This window comes from Populus trichocarpa, chromosome 2 (genome assembly GCF_000002775.5).
Source record: "Populus trichocarpa isolate Nisqually-1 chromosome 2, P.trichocarpa_v4.1, whole genome shotgun sequence".
Taxonomy (NCBI): Eukaryota; Viridiplantae; Streptophyta; class Magnoliopsida; order Malpighiales; family Salicaceae; genus Populus; species Populus trichocarpa.
Window position 1 is genome coordinate 7295243 of NC_037286.2, and position 17903 is coordinate 7313145.

Sequence of the window (17903 nt, forward strand, 5' to 3'; positions counted from 1 at the left end):
TAATTGTTCTGTTTTATTGTATTCCTTTTCTTTTCAACCTTATCGCGCATTACTGGTAAAATTCCTTAGGTGAAAAGACACCGCACTTGGATTAAGAGGGTTCTGTGAAGTCCTTCTCCCTCGTAGATGCTCTTCTTCCTTTCTCCCTCAACTGATATCAAAAGTCCACCCTACTCCTCGCACCAATACTCTGATCGAGATCTGTCCCTTTCACATCAGAGCCATGGCTAGCCTCTGCTTGTCACCGACGGCGGCCGTCACCCTGATTATCAGGCCCCTCTCTTGGATTAACCTCTAGAGTTTTTAAGCAAATACTAAATTGGATTTTTTACATCATTTGATTTTTCTTTCCTTCCACGAATCATGATTAATTAGGGACTTGATTACTAAATAAGATGCCGTCAGATCTCTGATATTGTACTCAGGTCACCACTTTCCCCTCTTTTTTTCTTCCCAATTATACAAACAAATCTCGATGTAAATTTCTTAAAGAAAAATTAAAATTTATTCTTAAATGATTAGGAATTTAAATATGGAGAGCTCCAAGACATTCAATGGGGACTGAAATGCTGATAAAATTTAACTTCCACTCATTCAGTAAACATTCTATAAAACCATGAGCGCGAATAGCCAAGTGGGCGCCTCTTCACGAGGTCCAGTGCTGGAAAGGAGACGTGGAGTCTTATTGCTGGCATGGTGCCATCAGGTAATCTTTTATCTATCACTTCTAACACATTTATGACTTGCAAATCTTATCAGCTCTTCCACTAGATTCCTTACCAATTTTTAATTTGTCAGCAGCTTAGGTGGACGGCGCCTAACTCTCTAGCTTTGCCGATTTGGATTTCGCATTCTAAAGGATTCCCAGGTCTTCTTGCATTCAAACGGCACTCATCATTTAACTGTGGCGGAAAGTTTATAAATAATAGTCAAAAAAGTAATTTTCATCTTTCCTGGGCCACCAGACCCGATCAAATTGGAATATACAAGGATATTGTTGCCGAAGGAGACTAAAAATTGCTGTTGACAACATGAAAGATAGGTTGAACTAGAAAGACGTCCCACGCCAAATATGTTCGTGAGGCCTAACTAAATTAAACTAGCGAAAAATGGAGTGGCCAATCCAAGGAAGGTAGCTGAATTTCTGTGTAGTTCAAAGTGAAAGATATCCCTTAACCATTGGGTATATAATTCATAAAACAAACAAACAAACAGAAATAAGAACTTCGAAATAGTCTAGAGCTACCATAAAAGTTTTGGGGAGAAACATATTTCAAGCTCCAGAAAGAGTTCTACCATTTTATTACGATATTCTTACACCCAACATGTGCAAATGTTAGCAGGGCATTCGAAGTTCGTGAATTCTAGTAGTGGGAGCGAGCAAGCTAACAAGCGAAGAGTTACTTTGTGTGGTATTAATCATCTAAAAGTCTAATCTTTGCTCACAACAGACACTGGAGAGACCACGGAAGTTCAAGGGCCCTTCTTGTGGAGCGTAAGATCCAGTAAGCCTCCAGGACGGAAAAAAAAACCCCTCGTTAACTTGGAGTATATCTCTCCACATGTATTCATTCAGCATTCATACTGCTATCTTTCCACATGTATCATTACCATCCCACATTTCATATGATTTGAGTCATTGACATGCACTTGGAATATCTCTCGCTAACTTCACAAATAACGAGAAAACAGCCATTCAACTAATATCATCAACATCCGTTTAATTCAGAGTGTTTCTAGATTCACTTGTGATGCATAAATTAAGAGATCATGATCCCAAAAAGAATTGCAATGCAGAAGGGAAAGTGACATGGTTTAAAGATAAAGAAAGTTTGAGGGCAGTTGCATAGGGAGGATAATTAAAACAACAATCAAATTTTTACAAGTCCAAGAGCATTCGTGTAAACCTTCTTTACCAAATCACGCAAAGATGGTGTGCACCAATCACCACAATTACTCTGATGAAGTTATAGAAATGGGAAAAGAAAGGCACATATGGATCTGATAGAAGATGAGCATGGAATCATTTGACTCGCTATTGGTTCAATTGCTAAGCTGTGGAGTGTGGACAAAGGGTTAAATGAATCCTGGAAGTCAATTGCTCTGCCAAAAAAAGCAAGAGCAGGAGAAGCATGCTGGTCTATCAGATTTTGGCATGAGTCAAATCCATAAATAGGGGTTCCCCCTTGTCAATTTGTATCACCCATACCCCTTCTCCTTCTGTAATTTTTTCCCCCTTCATTCTACACTCAGTAGGAGATCAATAAAGCCTAAAGATTTAAATACTTCTTCACAACTGAAACTTCTAGTCTATAGGTGATTCAGATTCCACAAGCATCCAAGTAAAACAAGGAACAATTGGGTGGGAGGAAAAGTCTAAAAAAAAATAATCTTGCCATCAATGAACCCAGCACACATCAGAATCCTGCAGGTCCCCTTGATGTTCCTTAAATCATAATCACAAAAGTTAATCCAAAAGGGTGGGGTACAAGATGAAACACCCCACCCCCTGCATCTGCTTAATCTCGATAAGAATTCCAAGATGTGTTGCCTAGTGTGATCATTTTACATTTCCATATAAAATCCAAACTCCTAAACGACTGGTTGGTGGTACCATAGAATATTAACCTGTCAAAACTATTCGTTCAGCAAATCTTGCCACCACAAGCATTTTTTTCTACTCCTGGTAAGACCACACACTTAAAATTTAGCAAAAACATAAGTGAGACAAGCACGCTAGCAATACTGCGAGTGTAGGTTAAGGTGAGCAGAAGAGAGACTGTCCTAAACCCAAGAGGGCTATCTATAATAACAGGTTTAAACTCATAAATTACTAGAAATGGAAATTCAGTGTCATCCAAAATCAAACAAAAATAAACTTGGAGCAAACGGCGACATATACATGAAAGGAAATCAAGTACATGGTCATTCCAGCAGCAGCAGCATACGCCAACTATAATTCAGTAAATTCTAATGGTTTAACCACCTGCACCTTTGATTATCCACCAAAATAACTTTTCCTATTTCAAATATCTTTTGATATAATATCTAATTAATCAGCGCTAAACACTTCTCTAATCCAGAAAATTTAAACCCCCAGCTATTTACAACAGCTATTAATAATAATAATAAAAAGGTAAATAAATCTAAGATCCCTAACCCTCAAACTAAAAAGACAAGGTCTGTTCGTATTATTATTAATAATAATAATAATAACGCTTACCTGGAGAAGAAAAAAATTAATTGAACTTTCAAAGACCTCTCCATCTAGGGCTAGTAACGGGCACTGTCGGTGAGAGAGGAAATGAAGATGGCGAAAGCAACAAACTCGGGGAAAGCAGAGGATATGGAGACCGCGGTGAGTTCATGCATCCAAATGGTAGCGGTGACGTTGGCAATTGAAACTGCGGCTGTGGTGCGACCATCCCTGCTAACTGCGAGGGGTTCATTACTTGTTGCGGGGGTGGCATGGCAAATTGCTGTTGTGGAGCCATCATATTGTTCCATCGAGGTGAAACCAACGGGGCCAGCGGCGAGAATCCCGAGAACTGCTTGTTAGAATCAACGGCAGAGATCGTGTTCTGGAGGTACCGCATGTAAGCAGAAACAGGCGATTCCGCCGCCGCGTGAACAGCCGGGAATGGCGGTAACGGGGAGAGAGGTGCCGTTGACCGTTGGATGAAACTGTTTGTGGCAGAGGCGGAGGTGTTAGGGTTCGGAACGGTGGTCAGGGGTGGTTGTTGAGGAGGTGGGATGGTGCTGTTCAGCGAAGGAGGAGGGCGGTTGCTAACGTGAGCCAAGGGCGGAGGACGAATACGTTGTAAGCGAGAGCTTTGAGGTTTGGGTGGGTGTATGGGTGGAGGTGTAGAGAATCTCTCATGAGCTGGAGATCCTGTTAGTTTTTGTACCACGTCACGGAAATCATTCTTGTTTATATTGTAAACAGGCGGTTGGTGCTGATGCTGCTGCTGCTGCTGCTGCCCCTGCAGATTTTGATTTTGTTGCTGTTGTGATGATGGCTGAGATAGTTGCGTTTGTGATTGCTGCTGACAGGGTTGATCAAAGGGGCCCTTTTTTATATTTGCGGTGGTGGTTGTGATTGGGGGTTTGGAGATCTTGTGAGAGAGTTTGTTGAGGTGTTTGAGATAGTGATCTCTGTTGTTGTCGATGGCGGTATTGTGGGTGCTGCTATTACTACTGGTGATTGTAGAATCACCAGATGATTGACAGCTTTTATCCATTGGAGAAACAAAAAACCACTCTCTTTCTTTCTAGATCTATTCTAATGATCTGGTAATAAATATCATGTATATGCGCGTGCAAGTGGAAGCTGCTGCTGCTGCTGCTGCTGCTGCTTGTGTTTCTGTGGGGAAGCTCTTATCTTCTTCTCTGTGGCAGACTTCAAAAGAGGTGTTTAGGTTGGGTAGCTGTAGGGTCACACAGATTATATTATATTTTTTTGAAAATTAACCCCAAGAATTGTGAAATTAGCATTAATCGAATTGTTTTTTTTTTTTATTAAAAAAAACACAATCTGGTAAGAACAGCAGTTACCAAGTACGATATTTTAAAATTTCACATTTAGAGACTACGATTTTTATCTTTTTTTCCAAAAGAAAATTTAGACAGCCGAAAGTTTTTATCAGCTATATTAAAAAAAGGAAAAACACCTCACAGATTAACAGATACATGTAATCCTAGTGTAAGTGGGAAGATACAATGAGGGAAAAACGATAACGGTATTATTAGAAAACATTTGATGAGAAGAATGCACAAAAGAAATATATAGTCGATAGCCTTTCTCAATATTTATAAATTTATTTCATTGAGCTTTTTTTAATAATTAAAATTTTAATGTGATTACAAAATCTTTTTCTTCCTTTTCTTCTCAATTTATGTCATCTCTCTTGAAATTACAATGCCGCACATATCTCTGATTTTCATCAAACCATCTTATTTTCCAAAAAGAATTTTGACCGGTTCACTATTTATTTTTATACTTTAAAAGCGTTTTGAAAAAATTTAAAATTTTTTTATTTGTCTTAAATTAATATTTTTTTAGTATTTTTAGATCATTTTGATGCGCTGATTTTAAAAAAAATTTAAAATTTTTTTATTTGTCTTAAATTAATATTTTTTTAATATTTTTAGATCATTTTAATGCGCTGATTTCAAAAAAAAATTAAATTAAATATATTATTTTAATACATTTCTAAATAAAAAATATTTTAAAAAATAACCACATCTACGTCTTCCAAACTTTAATAAAAAGATTTTAAAAACCATGGTGGGATGGAAAAAACACCGCTCGTATGAACAGATGACAGGCAGTTGCAAGTGGGGGAGAGGAAAGCGGTAAAGGGAGTGTGTATGGGAGTTTGTTTATAATGTGGTTTTTCCTTTAGCTTTTTACTGATTGGTTTTGGAGGCTTAAAAGAAGAGAAAGGACACGACCCGTAAAAGAAGGCACGCATCTCTCTATCAGGAGAAGAAATTATTATTATTATTATTATGCACTGCTAAATACCAATTCTGTATCTAATCTTAATTTTGTAAGAGGGCAAAGTGTGCCTACGTCAACAATGCTTGTTGTTTTCTCCCTCTCTCTCTTTTTCTCCTTTTCAAAGTAGGGCCCATCGATACTCGGAACAGGGCCTGTCTCTGGACTTTCCACTCCCACCCAAAATTAAATCAAATTGTTATATCCTTGCCTGTTGCAAGTCCTTTGACTGATCCAGCGGCTCCACGTGATTCACCTTTCCTTTTCTTTTCTTCCATTGTTGGTGGAGTCTCAATTTCAAACTATGAATAACGTGATTACGATGTAATTTCTTCTTTAAAAAATGAAGGTGCCACCGTGACTGGGAGGAAACAAAATCAACCGGGGGGACCGAGTTTAATGGTTTTATCTTTCCCAGCTCAGTCAGCGAGGGGCATTCAATACCGTGGTAAAAATTATTTTTTAAAGTGATTTTTATTTTGAAATATATTTAAATAATATTTTTTATTATTTAAAATTTATTTTTGATATTATCACATCAAAACGATTAAAAAATATAAAAAATTAATTTAAAATAAAAAAATTAGATTTTTGCTGAGTAACATGTCAAGTATGAATTCCAAACAGGGTCAGTGCAATAGCAATTACTTTAGGGGAAAAAAATTAAATAATAATTTTTATTTTTAAAATATAAATTTGTTATCAGTGTAAAAAAACAATTGAAAAGACAAGAAATAAAAAATAAAAAAATCAAGATTTTTGAAAATGCGCAACCAAGCACGTTACCAAACGTTTCCGTATTTGCCATCGTTGATGAGTGTAGTTAATGCTGTTTGTTTTATCGAACGAAACAAGTAATTATTAAATCTCTTGGAATTTTCTATTGCCGGTCAAACTGGCGTTACAGTAGGATGTGAATCGTACAGCAAATTTCAGTAACAGAGATGGCATCATCGTGACTTTAGAGATCAAGGCTGCAAAAAGGTGTTGGCATATCATCTTTCATCGCCGACCACCACCCCTGTTTCCCAAACTTTTATCAGCCCTCCATTTCTTTTTTTTTCTTTTTTTTTCCAGATATGGTGATGGCTCCCTGTGTATGTTTTACATTAGATTAATTTATATTTATATATATATATATATAACGTTTATTAAACTCAAGTTTTTATTTTGATATAAAAAATAGATTTAAATAGTAAAAAACAAACAACTTTAAAGTTGTGACCAATCTAAAAATATCTATAACTGTATCATATTATATAATATCAAACGAGCCATAAAAAAAATTGTCATGTATATATATAGCTTGATTCTCAGTGCTATGTTGTATGATGAAACATTTTTTTTCAATGTAAAAAAAGTATATGGATGGTTTTAATGTTTTTTACCCTAAAAAATAACTGCAGACTGAAAAATTTAGATATGCATTTAATAAAATAAATTGTTAATTATATATATTCAGATAGCAAATTTATTAATTCCAACCAAAAATCAATGAAGAAGTTGAGATAACAATGTTATTTATTACATAAGAAAAGGTTGAATATTTATTAGATAAAGTCTATTCAACTCAACAACATAATTTATTATAGACTTTGCAAGAGACTTATATAAAATCAATCAAACTCATTCCTGAATTAATTTAATGTGAAATGACTAGATCGAGAATAAAAAACTAGTGGCAAAAAAAATAAAAAATAAAAATATCACAGGTAATCATTACAACACAGTAGATTATGTATTTCTCATATGTTATATTTTCATTGTTTTAAAAATATTTTTTTATCTTTCATTGTCTGGCGTGTTCATAATTACAAGTATCATTCCTAGCTTATTAAGCATCGATTTTGCAAAACCAAACTGTAATTATTAAACGGGAAGCATGATACAGATTACTATTCATTATAATAGTATAATTACAAATTTGCCATTGAAAAAAAAACTATTAAGATATGTTTTGGAGGCAGGGTTGTCTTTTTACCATGACACAATTGTCTTTAACATGTTATATGGGGTTAGATTTGTCATTTTTCTTTTTTCCGCACCATAATATTACCACTCGAGCCTTAGAATAAAAAAATCCAATGTCTTTCACTCGAGTGTGTTCTGGTCATTTCATTTAATTTAAAATAGTATAATTACTTTGATAACTTTGAGACAAAAACAATATAACTCTCTCATAAGAATCTTTTTTTTTTGTCATTTTATGTTAGTGTTATTGTAATTTTAGAGGTTGGTTAGGGGTATTATAGTAATTCGCATGTATTGAATACTATTTTTTTAAAAAAACACTTGTTGGCACGTGCAATGCACGCATCATTATGTGGACAGCCCTCATGTCATTCAAATTGTCGGTTTGGCACGTGTTCCAAGATTCAGAGCAGTTTAGTATCAGTGACCATTTCTTTTCCCCTTTTTTTTTCTCTCTCCACACCTAGACTTTTTCATGTTAGCCCTTTAAAAATTCAAGAACAACCCTTTAATTTGTTGATTCTTCATATTCGATCCATTTTATTTTTATTATGATTTTTTTATCTTTAATAATTTATAAAATTGGCATTCCTTTTTAATTTCATGCCTCTTAAACTTTCTCATCTTTCAAATTTGATCATCATTCTTTTGATTGTTATTTTTATAATATTTTTAAAATTGATTTTGTTTTATGATTTCACCTTCTTTCGATATTTTTTTCATGTCAAATTTAATCTATATTCTTTTGATCGCCAGTATTTTTGCCTTAACGAGTTTTTTAAATTGGTTTATAATAAACGTCATTATTGGACCCGGATCTAGAGTTTTAAGGGTTGCGAGTTTTAAGATGTGATCAAATTTAAGATATTTGTCTGGTTTTGCTTGGTTTTTGTTTTCCTTTGTCTAAGCTTTTTTTTTCCTATTTCATCCTTTACTATTTATTCAATTGAAGACTGAGTTCTTTTTTTATTTTTTAATTTTGTGTAGGATTTTTTGTTGGTTTAAAAAATGACTCGGTTATCTCTAGTCATTTTATTTATCATTATTTGTTGTGGTTTTTTGGTTAATTCTTTAGATTTATATTTTTTTTCCTGATCCCTTTCTTCAGTGTTCAAAATATGTTTTTAAAACAATTTACGTGGTTGGAATTCTTTTTATATTTCAAAACCCTTTATTTTTTCTTTTTTTTAATCCAGTTCTTATTGTTTTGATTGCTATTTATTTTATTTTAGATAAGCTTTTAAAATTATTTTTGTTTGTTTGTTTTCTATAGGATTTTCCACTTATTTTTAAAATAATTTGGGTTTTCTTGAATCTTTTTAATTGCGTCTCTTTGTTGGATTTACTTTGTCTAATCAATATTAAAGTGGTTAGGAATTGAACATATTGACTAAATCTAAGTCTAGAATTTAATGGGTTGTGTGTTTGAGATCTTTGCCTAGATTTAGAAAGTTCGCTTGAGTTTTCTTATGTTTTTTTTCTTTAAAGTTAATGTTTTTTTTCTAGCTTTATCATCTAGCATTTATATCATTAGTGATCAGGTTTTTTTTTTTTCTTATCTTCCTTTTGTATGATTATTTTTAACTGTGTATTTTTGACCGTTTCCTATATTTTTTGGTTTTTCCATATATTAGCTTATTTTTCATCGATCACGTTTGTGCCATGAGTCCATTCTTTTCATTAATATATTTTTTTATGATTTTATTATTTATAATTAAATTGATTGAGCAAATCAAATTCAAAATTTCATGAATTATAAGTTTTAAAAATTAAACAAGGTTTACGTGGGCTAGAAATTGAATTTTTTAATTTTTTTACTTCAAATTAATATATTTTTTATGTTTTTAGATCATTTTGACATGCTGATGTCAAAAATAATTTTTAAAAAATAAAAAAAATCTTATTTAAATATATTTTAAAATAAAAAATATTTTAAAAAGCAATTATTACCGTATTCTAGATATTCTTTTAAAATGACATCGTAAGATATTGAATAATGAGCAACTCATTATGGAGCAGTCAAGCGTCTACTGAGTCACTGTTTTAGTCAACAAAGACGTTAAAGCTTTTAACCTAATCAGGTGTTTCTTGCCCGTTAACATATCCAGTCACTCAATCAAGCAAACGAAACAAATATCATGCGAGGCACTTTAACACTAGCTAATAATTCCATGACTTTTTTTTTCTTTTCCTGTTTCACGGTGTACATAATTTTTTGGTGGTTAAAAGAAGCAAGGGCTGCAAGTCCCGGAGTTCTTTTAGGACGCATACACAGTCTTCCATCAAAAGCATTAACAAGGCTTCATCGACAGCAGCAGAAGCATTTTTCTCTTTGCATTCGAGGCCAATCAAATTCATGATGGAAAGTTATGTCTCGCAACGGCGGGGACAAACAAAACATCCAGAGCAAGTGCGCATAATTACATGCTTGCCTAGTTTTTTCGTGCATGATCGCATCCAGATAATAATTTGCTGCTACCCAAGCACAGCACGAAACGCATCTACCAGTTTGTCGCTTCGAGGTGCGTTTATTCCTTCTATAAAGACTCTCGAAGCCCTTCTCGAATAATAATTGACAAGCAAACAAACAGATTATAATTGAGCTTTATTCAGCTGACGATTTGATAGATGAAAATGGGTGGGTTGTAAAACCATGAACATTAAATAACCAGCCAAACGTGAAATAAACTGTTACATCAGAGCATATCGAAGCTCTTGTTTGTTTGCTTGTTTTTATCGCATTACTAAGATACTGTTATATCAGAATATATCAAAAACTTTTGTAAATTTGTTTGTTTTTATTGCATTCTTCAAATTTCTTTTCCCACAAATCATTTAAAAAATCCCCACTCTCCCTTTTCAAAATCGAGGAGAATCCCATGAATTCACAGGTGAAATGCACTTCTTACGTTCAATAGTAATATTTTCTTAGAACATGAATTCGAGAAAACTAATGTTTGATAAGTTCAATGTTACTCTAAAATTACTTATCTGTCTACAAAAAATAAATTCATGTTTGATAGTAACTTCAGGCTGGATTCCTGGGGCTATGTCAATGGGCCTCGAGAGTTTTATATGTGCAGCAGCCAGAACAAGATAGTTTTATATGTGCATGCGAAGAAAATTCGATATTCGATAATTATACTTCGAATCCATGAAGGCTGGCAATTTGTTTTGTCTTGTTCGTAAATCAACCTCAACATGATCAGCAAATTATATGATAGGATTCCCTGTGCCTTTATTTTACCAAGTCTTTGAGTCTTCGTGCTGATAAGATAATTTTTATTTACACAGGGGATTGCTGAAATTTGTTTTATAATAATTTTAAGATCAAATTAAATATTTACTATGCTTACCACTCATATTTAAAGTTAAAACTATATTGAATTTTATAATTTAACATGAGTAATTTAACATAAAATATTAATATATTAAAAATAAAACAATTAAAGGTGGATGAGAAGTTATTATTAAAAAACATTTTAATAGCAAAAGTTTTAAACCCAGAATAATTTTGAGGATTGGACAATGAGCTTATGATTTCTATTAATGATAATGATGATAGTTGTGGTAATGGTTATTAAAATAGTGATAATATTAATAAAAATATCACTATTATTACTAATAATGATAATGTTAATAATAGTTGTGGTGGTGATAATAATAATAATAATAATAGTAGTGGTGGTCATAATAATAGTAGTAGTAATAATAATATTACTTATTAATAATAGTAGTGATAATGATTTTAATCCTCATCTTTTGAATTGTTATTTTTAAAATTATTTTGTATGATTATATATTTTTTAATTTTATCATTTAATATTATTTTTTGGGAACTAGATATCGTGATTTTTCTAGAATGGATACTTTAAGTTTAATGACTCTGATCACGAATTTAAAAAATTAAAATATTTTTTTAAAGGCTTTATAATTCTTTTTATTTTCAATCAGATTATTACAATTTCAAAATATGGACCATGAGTTTGATAAAATATCCCGTGTTGGCTTAACCCTAATTAGTGTTTTTACATTTTTATCATAAATAATTTTTTATATTTTTGTTTTACCTATTTTCAATACCTAAACATTATTTTTTATTCAAAAAAACAGCACAAAGGCTGGTTATTATCTAAAGCTCAAATTGTTTAAAATTCATTGGGACAAAAAGAAATTTAAATTATTTAAAAAATTCTGTTATTTTATTTTATTTTATGAAATATAATTTGGGAAAAACCTAACTAGGAGAATAAAAACAAAATTCAAACCGGGGAATTTTTTTTTAAAAATCAGAACATTCAATTTTTTTTTTAGAATTGACAATTTTCACTCTAAAGTCACTCCTGGTGACTAAGATCATGTTTGAGAGTGTGGTTGCGGTTCCTTTTCAAAGTTCTTTTTATTTAGAAATATATCAAAATAATATTTTTTATTTTTTAAAAATTATTTTTGATATTAGCGCATCAAAATGATATAAAAATATCAAAAAAATATTAATTTTATACAAAAAAATAAAAAAATTTTAAATTATTTTAAAAATATTTTTAAAATACAAAAAAAAATAAACAGAATATCAAATATCAAATATCAAATGCAAATGAGGCAGGAAAGAAGTTACTTTGAAAAAGAGAGAATCTTATTGGACCTGAAACATTTCTAAGAGCCTTTTTCTTTACATTTCTTTGAGTCGAGATTAATCTCTCTAAGCGCGGCCCAGTTCTCATCTCCATTCCCCATTCATCGGTCCAAGAAAAATAAAATCGAGCCGAGCCAGCCAAGCCTGTAGCTTCCAAAAGTTATCTTTCACTACCGTGAAATGGAAACGTGGCTTGCAATGAGTGGACTCGTATTGCAAGTTTACAACTCAGCTTGCAACCAAGTTTTACGAACACAGCAACGCGGTAAAAGAAGCTGCTGGTGAGTGGTGAGGCCAGGCAGTTCATAACCTAACCCAAACGCTGACTTTGTTTCTCTTCTCGACATCATTGATTGGCCGCTCGCTCTTGTTGAACCAACTCAACTGCAAAGCTGTCGCTTCTTCTTCCACAAAAATGGCCACCGAAACGCCGACACTATCTGAGGTCTCTCTAACTTGGATTTATTTTGGATCCTTATTCATTTTCATTTAACATAGAAATTTGTTAGAGAAAATGAGACTTCTTCGAGGATGATTTTGCGCTTGATTCATTATCTGGATTTTTTTTTAAATATTTTTCTTTTTTTGGTTTTGTTCTAAATCATGAAGGTGAAATTCGATGGTTGATTCTGATTAATTCTTTTGGTGTGTGGAAGAGTGGTGATTTCGATTTGTAGTTGTTATAGGTTATGCAAAAATATGTGTTTTGCACAAGGGATGTGCAATTGACGAGGTTTTGCTGTGAAATATTTTCTCAATAGTGTTCTTCTTTATGTTAATAATGTCACTGAAACTTGCATTTTTATTTTTTGGTACCAAGTTCTGTCTGTTTTGTCAAAAGTGAATGCCTTTTCTACTGGACCTGTGAGTATGTTTCAATTGCTGAATTAAAGTAGCAAAGAATAAGTTAGTGTAGGATTGTGACCCAATGGATTGATGTCTCAGCCTTGTTGTTGTGTTTTGTGATGCCCATTAAGCTTGAGCTTCATCAAGAGATCAACACAAGTTTAAAAGTTGAGAGAGGCAGTCTGGTTGATCTCAATATAGGCTCCTACTTAAGTTTAAAATCACCTGCAGCTTGACCAGTTCATACGTTCTGAGCTTATCCGTTGCAAGCTGATTTGTAAAAAAGGTTGATTCTTTTAGAAAAATTACTTGTAACGTCTCTACGTTTTAGAACTTGACATGTAAACGTCCTTTTTCCAGTAACCTATACAAGTGCATCGTTTGAAGTGTGATCAGATGTTTAAACCTTCAGCCCTTTGGCCATTTAGCATGCTCAACAAATTCTTTCTGCATCGGCATGCTATTAATACTGACTAACCTCCTTCATCTCATGCTTTGACATGCAGCGATACGAACTGAAGGGAAAAGAAGAGAAGACAGATGTGGTTTCAAAACCTGTAGAAGTAAAAGAAGAGGAGAAGCCAGCGACTGCTGTTTCTGAGGAGGCTGTGGAGAAAGCTGAGGAAACACCACCACTTGCTGCTGAAGAAAAAACTGAAGATACTCCTGCTGCTGCTGAAGAAAGCACTGAAGCTCCCACTACTGATGAAAGCAGCAGTGAAGATGCTCCTGCCGCTGCTGAAGAAACCAGTGAAGGTACAGAAGAGAACTCAGGAGAAGAAGCTGCGGAAGAGAAGAAGGAGATTAAGGTAACCATGTATCAAGATATTCTGCTTGATGATGGCATAATTTTGTCATATTCATTGTACTTGCATCTCTGTGCTTCCCATATTTTCATTTCCGTGTTGGGATTGCCTTGTTGATCTGTAGCTTGAGACAGCACCAGCTGATTACCGCTTCCCAACCACAAATCAAACAAGGCACTGCTTTACCAGATACATTGAATATCATCGGTGAGTGAAACCATGCCCATGCTTCTTTTTTGTTTTTATCACGTTATTTTTTTTTTGTCATTGTTTTTCCGACTTGACACTGGCTCTTTCTTCGAAGATAAAACATTGATTCTTATGATTTTCTCCAGGTGCGTAGCTGCCAAGGGTGAAGGTGCTTCAGAGTGTGATAAGTTTGCCAAATATTATCGTTCTCTCTGCCCTAGTGAATGGGTACGTATATCTGAGATCTTCAATATACTAAGGAGTATGATATTAGTTTTTACTTTCAACCACACAGGCTGTCCAAAAGCTGTTTAATGCTCTTACATGTCTAATAATGTATACCTAGCATGAAAGTCTTGTAAGTTAAGAATCTTCATGTTATGTGGATATCACCATCATGTCATGGATGTTGAAGAAAGAAAAATCTGAGTCCTGACATGATCTTAGTTTTCAACTGGATGAGCGTAAACATCACCTTTAAGATTAATATGCTGTGCTCTCATAACCAAGTCCTCTGCTCAACTCCAGATTTATCTGTCCAAAGGTGCATTGAAATCCACACTGTTGACTCCTTTGTTGATCTGATTGAGCATTAGCTTTGAATCTGCTATCCAGGATGAAATTTTTGAACTCCAAATTTCATGTCAATTGGTGTCCCAATTTGTGTGCAAAGCGTCCTGAAAATCATTGCTCTCATCACATATTAAACCCCCGGCACCTGGCATTCAAGGTTTTACCTTTAGGGACTCTATAAGGTTCATCTTTACACTTTTAGTCAGGTTTTCTATCTTTTTTATGTCAACATGACTTGCTGTCATGCAAATGACAATCGCATTTCCCTCATCATAAACAGGCGCATCAAATTAAATAAATAAATAAATAAACTAAAAGTCATCAGCCATTCAGATGCACCAAGTCGCAAGTTCACTATAGATATGGCTATTTTGTCATTCTAAAAAAAACCAACAGCCTTTGTATCAGGGGTAATATGTCTTGGTCATTTATAAATGTATTCGAACAAATCGGTCTGATTGTTTTTTTTTTTAACACTAAAAGTACTTAATTATCCTTAAAAGAAAAATATTAAACTTACTTAGAGGATTCTTTTGTCTTTTTAATTTTTTAAGCATTGTGAAGTGATTTAATTACCTTTAAAATAAAAAAAATCTTGAGTTGTTATCTAACGGCATTCTTGTCCTTCTATTGAAATAATTAGTTTCACGAGGTTTATTTGATAATTTAATAAATATAAATATTATTAAAAAAAATTGTTTGATGCACGTGTTGCACCCGTCTGCACATGGGCAACCCTTGTGTGGCGTCATTAAGTAACCAAATGTTGCCTTCACGGTGACTCCTCCATGATGCAGTGGCGTGTATAGCCAATGGCCCCTGGTTTTGCACTAATGGCTTTTCCTCTTGTTTCTCATCTATTTGCGTGTCTCACCCTTCAAAATTTCAAAAGTCCTTCATTTTATTTTTTCTTCAGATTTGATTCATATTTTTTTATTACTATTTGTTTTATATGAAATAATTTATAAAATTAATTTTTTTTTAATTTCATCCTCTTTTAATTTTCTTATATGTCATATTTGGTTACCATTATTTTGATTGTTATTTGTTTTATTTGAAATAATTTTTAAAATTGAATTTTGTTTGCGATTTCATCCCTCTTTGTTTTTTTTCCTATCAGATTTGATTTTTATTCTTTTAATTGATTTTTTTTTACTTTGACAACTTTTTTAAAATGATTTTTTTTACGTTTTCATACTTTAACATTAAATTGATTGAAAATTGAACTTCTTGATTGAGCATAAGTCTAGGATTTCATGGGTTGTGAATTTGAGATATTAACTCAAGTTTAGGAGATTCATATGAATTTGCTTGTTTTTAAGCTTATATATATTTTTTTCATCTTTCAATATTTATTGGATTAGAAATTGGTTATGTTATTTTTTTTATTTGCTTTTTATTGGATGTTTTTGCTGATTTTGAAAATGAGTCGGGTGATCTCGCCCATCAATATTGAGATGTTTGATAAATAAGCTTTATAGTTTTATTGAATTTGCTTTTGATGAGGTTACTCCAATATCATAACTAGGTCGTAGATTTTGCATGCTAACTTGAGTGGTTCCAGGTTGAGTTTTTTTTTTGGATTATATTTTTATCTTCAATTTCGTCATTCAATATTTTGTTTTCTATAAATTGAGCTTCAAATTTTTTTCATTTTACTTTTTATGAGGTTATCATGTTCTCATTTATTTTTTCTTCGTTATCAGATGAGATCCTTCAACATTTGATTTTTTTAAAAATTTAATTTAATTATTCAATATTTGATTGATTGAGAATTGATTTTCTTGCTTTTTATTTTTTCTTTTCTTTCTATAGGGTTATCTTAATTTTATGGTTATGATTGCGGGGTTAGTGAGTTAACCTGATTTGACTCAGATTTTTATTATTAGTTGTTTTTTTTTAAAAAATATTATTTTTTTAGTTCCGCCCTTTAACATTGGTTTATATATATATATATATATATATATATATATTTGAGTTTCATGATTTTATTTAATTTACTATTGACGAGGTTATCCTAGTGTCACGACTAAGTTGCATATTTGGCATTTTAATCCGGATGGGTTTAGGTCAATATTTGACCTTTTTGTTTATCATTTTTTTCCACTTTATTTACCACTATAGTTTTTATTTTAAAAAAAATTAATTGAGCTTATGAAACCTAATTGGCTCAATGACCTAATTTGCTGATTTTATTTTTGTTTTTTTAGAAATGCTTACATCGTCTTGATATCTTTTTTACTTTGGAAATAAATTATGTCAACATGTATTGTACTGTAGCGCTGACCATTTATCTAGTATAAAAAAGGCTTATATTCCATAAAAGTCCCTATCAGACAACAGCCAACTCCATCATTGTCAGTCAACATCATCTACAAATCCATGTTTTGTTTTGTTTTGTTTAATTTAGGCAGTAAGCGCTTCTACAAGTGCCACTCGCAAATTCTGTCCTTGATCATTCTGGTAGCAGTGCTTTGCTCACGAGGCATCTTATTTTTGGCTACTATACTTAAGCTTCTCTTTTATGCTTGGGGCTGCATACTGATGCTGGCTTTTTAGATGGTTATTGAGCCGAGTATTCCCTAACCATGAATCACTGCTGCAGATCATAATATTACTCTTTTATGGTTGAAATGGCATCTACGTTCTTGTCTGTCACCTGACCTGCTATATGAATGCTATGTAAGCCTAATTTTGGCTTGTTATCGTGTGGCAGGTAGAGAGATGGAATGAGCAAAGGGCGAATGGCACATTTCCGGGTCCTCTGTAGGTGGGTGCCTGTTTGAAGACTGCCATGCAGTTTGTTTTCTGCTCCTAAATCGAAGTTTCCACCAACAAGTTAGTACCTTTAATGATAGGTGTTTTTCTCAGGGAATGTGCTTTTCGAGCCAGTAAGTTAATAAGAAATTTTGTCTTGTTTATTAGAAATAAGCTCAAGTCTGAACACGAAGAATTTGTTGCTTGCGAGAGTTATTGCCATCTTAAGTTGGAGCTTACTTTTTCCCATCATTTCTTTTCTGCTTCAACTGTTATGTAACAGATACTCATTACAGTTTAAAACCCAAAAGAATCTTGAATTAGATATTAATAACACATACTTCCCTTCGATTGCTCAAGAAAGACATTGCCTGCGGGATTTCTCCTATCAAGTTTATAGTTTGGTGCTGTGCTGCTGCTTTATTCTGCTTAAAAGTTTTATGTACATCCATCGAACAAAAAAATTGCAAAGTCGAATCGATTCTCGTATATAGATCTGTTGCTAAGTGGTTTAAAATGTCACTTCATTTTTCTGCTGATGGAATCGGCATCTGATAATTATGCATCAGCTCATCTCGCAGGGACCCTTATCCAGGTCAGAGAAGTTTGAGTTCTGATTACTTGA

At 33.0% G+C, this 17903-nt stretch overlaps 2 protein-coding genes across 6 annotated transcripts; one reads left to right on the top strand and one right to left on the bottom strand.

The window, feature by feature from the left end:
• Nucleotides 1–480: 480 nt before the first annotated feature.
• LOC7467177 (VQ motif-containing protein 9) lies at nucleotides 481–4396 on the bottom strand. 3 transcript variants are annotated; one of them, XM_024596174.2, is made up of 2 exons: nucleotides 3224–4396; nucleotides 481–902 (listed from the first exon to the last, which is right to left on the bottom strand). In XM_024596174.2, exon 1 carries the CDS (start codon nucleotides 4239–4241, stop codon nucleotides 3252–3254), a length of 990 nt encoding a protein of 329 aa, XP_024451942.1. In that variant the 5' UTR covers nucleotides 4242–4396; the 3' UTR covers nucleotides 481–902; nucleotides 3224–3251. The 3 variants fall into 3 exon arrangements, with proteins under 3 accessions (XP_024451942.1, XP_024451943.1, XP_002302309.1); XM_024596175.2 differs by lacking the exon at nucleotides 481–902 and adding an exon at nucleotides 1272–1669; XM_002302273.4 differs by lacking the exon at nucleotides 481–902 and adding an exon at nucleotides 2242–2683.
• Nucleotides 4397–12129: 7733 nt separating this feature from the next.
• LOC18096236 (cytochrome c oxidase subunit 6b-1) lies at nucleotides 12130–17641 on the top strand. Of its 3 annotated transcripts, XR_002980501.2 has the most exons (6): nucleotides 12308–12552; nucleotides 13460–13762; nucleotides 13884–13966; nucleotides 14095–14176; nucleotides 17238–17359; nucleotides 17447–17641. XR_002980501.2 is itself a non-coding variant. In XM_024595731.2 (5 exons), exons 1-5 carry the CDS (start codon nucleotides 12523–12525, stop codon nucleotides 17289–17291), a joined length of 552 nt encoding a protein of 183 aa, XP_024451499.1. In that variant the 5' UTR covers nucleotides 12130–12522; the 3' UTR covers nucleotides 17292–17641. The 3 variants fall into 3 exon arrangements, 2 of the variants coding, with proteins under 2 accessions (XP_024451499.1, XP_006386412.2); XM_024595731.2 differs by having other exon boundaries at nucleotides 12130–12552; nucleotides 17238–17641; XM_006386350.3 differs by lacking the exons at nucleotides 17238–17359; nucleotides 17447–17641 and having other exon boundaries at nucleotides 12300–12552; nucleotides 14095–14402.
• Nucleotides 17642–17903: the final 262 nt, after the last annotated feature.